At 38.2% G+C, this 8,537-nt stretch overlaps 1 protein-coding gene across 1 annotated transcript in view; it reads left to right on the forward strand.

The window, feature by feature from the left end:
* The window catches only part of xpr1a (xenotropic and polytropic retrovirus receptor 1a), a 74,890-nt gene extending 67,318 nt beyond the window's left edge, over positions 1-7,572 (forward strand). Inside the window, exons 13-16 of the mRNA XM_030434334.1 lie at positions 1,436-1,602; positions 1,686-1,825; positions 1,988-2,212; positions 3,201-7,572. Coding sequence (XP_030290194.1) covers positions 1,436-1,602; positions 1,686-1,825; positions 1,988-2,212; positions 3,201-3,258 — 590 coding nt within the window. The 3' untranslated portion in view covers positions 3,259-7,572. The remainder of the gene's footprint in view (positions 1-1,435; positions 1,603-1,685; positions 1,826-1,987; positions 2,213-3,200) is intronic.
* Positions 7,573-8,537: the final 965 nt, after the last annotated feature.

An 8,537-nucleotide genomic window follows, 5' to 3' on the forward strand; every position in this document is an offset into this window, starting at 1 on the left:
GGACTAATTGTAGTTATTATTATCATTAGAACCAGCGTGCACTAATGATGGTGTGCTGATGCTGACTCACAGGTACACAGGGTTTCCTCTGTAATTGTTTTGCAGCAGTGGTAGCAGGGGGTAATTTGAGTATTTATTCAATGTCCATCCCTGTTGGTCATTTTTGTTTTTAGTGCCATAAGTGGTCACAGCCCTAACGTTGTTAACATTTATAATACTTCTTCGCCGTAGGCCTCATGTCTATTTGTGTGGGTGTTTTTTGTTTTGTTTTAACATCAAGAATACAATGTTCAATTTCCCATTTCATCTAGCTGTTGTGTTAATGTTCTTACTGTGGCAGTCAACCACTCTTGGATTAATGTAGAGGAAACACTGGGCACATATACTGTAAGTACTTACCCTTTTAAGAAGCATTAACATTTACTCAGCCAGTAAAATATTTTGATAGTAGAAGAAAGGACACAGTGTTGGAAACAGAAGAATTTAACTGACATTTCTTCTTCTCCACAACACCAATTCAGAAAAATTTGGACGCTGTGTAAAATTTAATAAAAAACTGAATAAATACATTTCCAAACTGTGTGTACCGGCATTTTATGAAGTGTTCTTAAGCCCATGAAGTAACATCCTTTATACTATCCTTGTTTGTTAATAACTGTACCTTTCGAGGATGCCTATAAGCATATATTTCCAAAATCTATGAAGTACATGAGGTAAAATATTAAATAAATTGGCTAGTGATGTTTTCAGTTGAGTATATATCAGAGAAGATAAACGTATTATTACAGTCTGTTTTATTATTATTACCAGGGTCGTACGTACTCTCACTGCTCTGGGACACTAAGAACAACACACACGTACTGTAAATGTGCGTTTATTGAACCCTGAGGATTTAAGAGGTCGACATGATAGAACGTCTGTTACACTGAACACAGTATTTCAGTTTCTCTGTGCAGCTGTAGTAATCACCTGTCCTCCATAAAGATGTATTAATTGTAATATTCTTACAGTACCTGCTTATAAAGCCCAAACAGACGCCCAGTACAGGTGTTATTTTCAGGTAGTTGCTTTTAACAGGCTGCAACATGGTGTATCATTCAGTAATTATACAAACTACATTTTTATACAAATTAATTTGGGTAATTTGTATTATTTAATTTGGTCATCTGTCATCGATGTGTAAAATACTATGATGTAAGTTTAAATTCCGCTCTTGACTCTGATAGTTGTCCACAGGACAGCAGTCTATCATTCATGACAGGAGGGCTCCCTCTAGTGGTCAGCATGTTGTTGCAGAAGTTGCCCTGAGTCCTTCAGTAACGTGTAAATCCCGTAAAGCTTCATTTAAAAGGCAGAAATCCACTTCCTTATATTCCCGATCTGTTTAATTGAGTTCTGTTATCTATAATCAGTTGCGTGTGTGTGTTTGCTCCAGAACAAGGACATACGGACGCCGACATGTTCTTCTACCTGCTGATCGTGTTCTCCACCATCAGCTCACTCTACACACTGATCTGGGATCTGCGCATGGACTGGGGCCTGTTTGACCGTGGAGCAGGAGAAAACACCTTCCTCAGAGAAGAAATTGTTTATCCACACAAGGTAGAGTATGACAGGAACCCCATGCACAAACACACACACACATGCACACACTGTTTCCCTAATCCTGCCTCCCTTCTGTCCAGGCCTACTATTACTGTGCCATATTAGAAGATATAATCCTGCGCTTTGCCTGGACGATCCAGATCTCTCTGACCACAATGACCAAGATCCACTCTGTGGGCGACATCATAGCCACAGTGCTGGCTCCTCTGGAGGTCTTCAGGTGGGTCTTAACTGCATGATAACGTCCACACTTTCACAAAATAGGTGTACAAGTACTTGGAAAATGCTACAGCAGAATGATTTAAGATGAGGAGAATACACCTCTTTAGACAATATGCTCTCTTCCAGGTCAGGTTCATCCCTCTCACCTTTTTCCCTGCAGGCGTTTTGTGTGGAACTTCTTCCGTTTGGAGAACGAGCACCTGAATAACTGTGGTGAGTTCCGTGCTGTAAGGGACATCTCAGTGGCGCCACTCAACGCCGACGACCAGACACTGCTGGAGCAGATGATGGACCAGGACGATGGCGTCCGGAACCGCTCGGGCAAGAAAATCTGGAAGAGGTCCTACAGCCTGTCGCTCAGACGCCCCCTGCTGTCCTCCTCACAGTAAGACATAACATGGACACTGACACCAGGGCCTACACACCTGTAGTTTGTTTTGTAACACATGCACACAGAAGGACATATTATTGTAGGCTGTCTCAAAAATGTTCTAATTCTGAATACTTCTCTTATCTTTGTTATTATCATGTCATTGAGAAAAACAACACGACAATAACAGACTTTCTTTTGGAACACTAGATACAAAGTGCTCAAAAAAATAAATTATATCATTAAATTATAATTGATTTATTAGTGCTGTTGCAATACACCTGCACTGATATCAATTAAGTATTGATATTGTGTAAAAAATCCAGCACCTTCAGTTTTCAGTTTCTTTCCATTCTTGCTACAACTATAAGTTGGTGGAAAATATCATTAACTGTAACTGTTTTGGGGTTTTTATGTACACTTCTGTACAATAATGGTTACACTCTCTTGCCACACTCTTGTGTGTAATTCATTTAAAGAGACAAAACACACAAAAAATCAATGTATTGATTGTGAATTCCTCGGGCCACACTGACCATGCAGTGAAAATCTGATTTTGTGGAATAATGTAAATAACAAATTATACATTTCACCAAAATAAAATACAACATAGCACACTTTTGGTGGGACAGAATGATAAAGTCTTGATCTTATTGCTGTTGTTATCTCCGATTTTATTTGCAGTCCACCATCCATTCTTCAAGACCGAGACACAGCGTCTGAATTAGAAATATTAGAAAACGGAACAAAAAACTACAGAATGTAATAATGTGAATAAACAACAAACAATGTATGCACTTTAATTTATGTACATATGGCTCCAGGGATAATGTAAAAGTTACAGACACCAAAATAAAAACCAAAAAAAGACTATGGTTGGTTCAAAGTGCCACCATCAATAAATTAGATTAATTAAAATGTGAACCAACATCAGCATATCTGTTGAAATGATCACACGAAATGAAACATCTGATAATGAATTTCATTGTTTCCTCTTTTCTAGATCGAAAAAGGACACAAAGGTGCTAATCGAAGACACGGATGATGAGGCTTTCAGCTGAGTCCACAACGTCAGCACGTACACACACATAAACACACACTCAGACATACTATACTTACAAGGACCTCATTCACTAACACACAACCTCAACCCTTCTCCTTTATTGTAACAAGCGTAGTGACCTTTACCCTCAGTCGATACCTTTAAAGCAATGAGGACCTCAGGCTGCCCTCACTTCGGACTATTTACCTCGTGTTTACATCCATGTGAGTATATCTGGTCTTTATAAGTATAGAAAACACACACAATAGTATACACACTGTAATGAAGAAACACACAAACCTGCTGAAGCACAAGCATAGTGTAATATCATAACAGTAGATGAGAGAGCTGATGCCACACAGACACACAGACAGATGGACGGACGTCAAGGGAAATCTTCTGCACATCACTGGAAACACCGACCACACTGCCCGGGAGTATCCTCTTCTTTTTTTAAAAAGGACTTTGTCAGTATGTGTTGTTTACTTTGAGATGTTTCTGTTTATTTAGGTTTATTTTCTGGATTTGTTTTTGGAGAAGCTGCATAGATCGAGGCTACAGACGACTGTTTACACTCTTTTTAAACTTCACTAGGATCAGCAGGGAGAAGACAAGCCAATCAAAAAAAGACTACATATAATTCCATAGTAACCTGAGGAAGGACTCTACACACAGCACAGCATATCAAAACAGATCAACTGGTTTCAACTTGTTGATTCTTTTTATACGCCATCTTCTTGTCTTCTTTTTCTCGGTTGAGTTGTAATAACGTCACAGCCCTGGAGGCACTTGCAGGAAAAGTGCATTTAATACACAAAACATGGAGAAACAAAAAAAAACCTACTTGTACACAAAAAGGGATGTTTTGATTCAAACATTTCTAGTCTGTGAAGTTGCTTTGTAATATATTTCATACATATTTTGATGTGCATTATTACTGGATTGTAGGCGTTAAGTACTTCTACATGTGTTGTTTATATACTAGTGAAACTAGTTTTTGCATCCACACGATGATTGTTAATGTATTTTATAATGTTTGGAATGTTTTTCTCCGTTGTGCCACGTTTTTAATAAGCTCATAGTTAGACCTCGATTTTACCCCCTAGTTCAAAAGTAATTTGTGAATCCTCGTGTCATGTAATCTGAAAGTGCCCGATTAGCTGCAGTATATATGTGTGCATTGCTATTCTTTGCATTAACTACCAAAGCTTTATTTATATGAATGTGTCTGTGGCGACAGCGGCTCCAACCTGCACAAAGCTCAGCTAAAAACTTTTTTACTGGGCTGTTTTAGCTGGTAGGTTCTGTCTTGTTGGAAATCCCAGAAATATGAGTAGATTATTTCATGAACAGAGATATGTGATGCACCACGTCGGATGTTCAGTTGAATTGTTAGTCATTTAAAAGAGAGTATATGCCAGTGGTTCTCAAACTGTGAATGGGACCAGAGGAGAAAAATGTGGAGCTGTCAAACTTGAATGAATCTGATTTTATGAAAGTTGCAACAAAACACCAGTACTCTGATACTCACAAGACTGTTATCATCCAGGTTAAGAAGGTTTACTCAGAATAAAACAACATGTCGCATAGAAGATGGACAAAATTGACAGTCAAAAGCAAAATATGATGAAAATCTCATCTTGTTTTCATGTTTACTGTCAGTGAAGCAGGAGAGAACTGTGTAACTTGTGTCTGTTTAAAAAAAAAACTGATGAGAAATGTAGACCATTTTCAGCAAGAATCAAATCAGCTCATGTTGTCGTTAGTTTTTTCCAAAATAAAGCTGAATTTTTTTTTTATCTTTCAAACGGAGGCATGACAGAAAATGTTTGAGAACCACTTGTATTTAATGACACACTTCATACGAGCGCTCCTAGAAACTCCATGCTGCCTGACAAAAGCTCAGTCTTGCCAGATTGTATGGTTTTGTACCCAATTAGGCTACTTTTTACCTAATTGTGCAGAAGTTGTGATAAATTGAGCTACTTCTTCCACTTTTTGCATTATTTCTTCTAACAAAAAGTGAAGCTATAACCAAATGAATCAACCTCATTTGATTTGGTTTCATCTAATTAAGGCCATTGATTGATTCTGGTAAGACCTTTAGACTAAAAATAATGACAGGAAAACAAAAATAAACTTTAAAAGTACCGTACATTACCCCCAGAATACAGTCTTAATTATTATTATTATTATTATTATTATAATACTCAGCACCATAAAAACTCAAATAAATATATAGAAGTAGGCAATCTTCTTGCTGATGGTCCTGTTTGATCATGTAGGTCATTTAATAGAGGCATCGGTATTAAATTAAGACTTTCATAACCAGTTAAAAGTTCCTCGTAGTTACATTTAAATTAAATTAAATAAATCAAAATAAAATGATAATTGGAGAGGTTTGAGACTTTAACTGAGCTACTTGGTGGCAGTTAAATATCTGGCAACACTGTAAAAAGCTCATTCAGACTCTCTAACAGTAAATATCTTTAACTTGTGACGTGTTTCACAGCTTCAACCTTCCAGTGATCAGATACGTCTTTTGTCTCTGATGTTTAATGTTGCCTCATTCGTTTAAGCACTTAAAAAACAACATTTTCAAGTGTTGTGACTTGTTAGATGAAATGTAATCTACTAATCTTTGATGAGGGAGGTTCGATAATGAATTTGTGTCCATGGTTATTGTCAGACCAGCGGCTCGCACACTGAACAGCTGTGCGAGTGTGTGGCTGCTGCTGTTATTGGGCCTCTGGCTTTCAGAGACAGGATGCTAACTTTAATGCTGGTGTATGTGTTTCACTTTCTCTTCCTGTTCGACCACCCATCCCTCCCTCCCTCCCTCATGCTGCTCTCTGCTCTGCTGTTCCGCCCTGTGGCTACACCGCCTCACCACCAGCCAGTCATGAGATAAAGCCTAGAGAGCTTCAAGACAAACATGTTACACAAAGTCCTGTTTCTTCTTCCTCTGCTTCTGTTTTTTTTTTTTTTTCCTGTAGCGGCTAGAAGACTGAAGCGCTTCTGTGTGCAAATGAGGTTAACGTGAACTGGAAGGCAAGAAAGTAAGAAAAAGTAGAAGATGGGTGGCTTCCCGAACCATTTAAATACACTGGACACACACACACACGAAACACTCACACAGCCTACATTGCCTCTCTCTCTCTAAACACTACGGCAGATAGTTTTGTAAAAAGGCTCGGTTGTCTCGCCTGCATGCTGCTTTTGTTCTACATTGTACATAGATCTTAATTTATTTGACATGATGTGTATATTAGCGATCATTGTAGCCACTGTGACAATGATTGATTTCATATTTTTGCCATTTCTGCTCCAAGACAGGCAGTATTTTATAGGTGATGAGCTTTTTTTTTTTGATCAGTCACAATCCTGCACTCGTTTCATGTGTAAGTCTGTTGACAATGTGTTTGTATAAAGACAGAAAAAAAAAAAATCCATGGAACTGGAGAATGTGATTGGTCGTATCTTGTCGGTGATTCCTTCATGTTTCGAGGCTCCATCATCTCCGGGGGGGCGGGGGGGTGGTTGCGTCCAGGGCTCATCGAGAAGGAGATTTTTGTGACCTGAAGCTGTAAAACTGTTTGTACATTTGTGAAAGTGCATGAAAAATATTGTGGACGTTAACAGCTGTTGTTGCTGACAGAAGCACTTTGACATACAGAGAGGACTTGCTCCATAACAAGATACTGTTAAAACTGATCCCAGATCTGCCTCAACAGATCTGGGGTATTTTCATTTGCTCACTAGAAGCATTTTTAAAGATGCTTCTCTGTGAGAAAATCGTGTTTTAGTGACCAGCGTCTGTTCAGTATGTGTGACCCACTCACGAAAACAATAACAGGGTTCTTTTGTACAGTTCGTGTTTGATGAGATGACGGTGAGAAGCCCTGACATCCCATTTTTTCTCATGGGTGAAAATTTTGTTCCAACTGCTTGCTGAAACCCCCATGATGTTAAAGTGCTTGATACGTGTGCATCCCTTCCTCCCCTCCCTCCCTCGATGTTGTTCGTGCCCTCTCTAATCTAGCTGAACGTGATAGTACCTGTAGTTTTGGTAGATGGATGTTCTACTTTGATAAGATACAAAAAAATAAGAATAATAATAGAATAAATTCATTGTGGCTAAATGTGATTTTAAGAGACATAAAGAAAGGAAAATGTCTTACAGTCTGAACCATCCTCCCCTCGAGTAGTTTGTACATGTCGAGTGTATAACACTGTTCTATGATGCTTTTCCTGATGGTATTTGTATTTCTGTATACACTTTGGTGATCCTGTCATATCTGGGTTTTATAAACCACGATTATTTTTAAAACTCGCTCTGACTCTAGACTCATTTATTCCTCTTAAACTATTACAGTTTTAGCTGCTCCAAAGTATTCTAATCTGTTTTTCTCTAAGCGCTGCAAATAACAATTGTTTTATTTGACAACTAATCTGATTATTTTCAGTCCTTAAAAGTCACAATCACAATTTCACTGAGCCAAGAATGACGTCCTCAGATTGTTTATCCCGACCAACAGTCAAAAAACCCAAACACTCTTCTTTTACTATCATGAATCACAAAGGTTAACTCCAGGTGTTGAAGAAAACAAATACATATGTGATAAAAGTAGAATGAAGCTTTTTGTGGCTCCAGAGGAAGATGCATGCAATCTGATAAATTCCCTCCAGTGATGTCACTCAGTGGCTGAGTTGCATTGTGGGTAATGTAGGTGCCAGGTTTTAGAAAGGATTAAGAATGTGTGGAATAAAAAAGGTTATACCTCTGGATCTGCTGTATCGATTTTGCTCATTTGTTTTTAAAGGGTCCAGCAGTGTTACAGGAGTCTAATGCTAGATGACTGCTTTTCAAAACCTGGCACCTTCATTACCCACAATGCATCTTTGCCACTGAGTGACATCACTGGCAAGCTCTCCCCAAGAACCGTAAACACAATTTAATGTGAAAAATTGGTGGTGTTGGTTAATCTGGTAAACTGTAATCTGCAAATATTTAACATGACTATCAACAGTTAATTGATAGATAATCGATTAATTGACTTATCATCGCAGCTCTGTCACAGATTTTAGTTTTAGGTGTGGACGTCTCGGATCTTCATGGTGGTTAAGAAACTTTGCTGAGTGAGTATCTTTGCTGCAGGTCTGTGAAGTAAATGCACATCAACATGCAAAGAGTTAAAGGATATTTCTGTTTCCTCCTCTTCATTGTGCTTTTATTAGTTCATTTTAGTTTGTTGTATCCTTTTTGGTTCTATGATTATTTCTGTTTTGTTTGCAGTG

This window comes from Sparus aurata, chromosome 11, assembly GCF_900880675.1.
Source record: "Sparus aurata chromosome 11, fSpaAur1.1, whole genome shotgun sequence".
NCBI classification, from domain to species: Eukaryota; Metazoa; Chordata; class Actinopteri; order Spariformes; family Sparidae; genus Sparus; species Sparus aurata.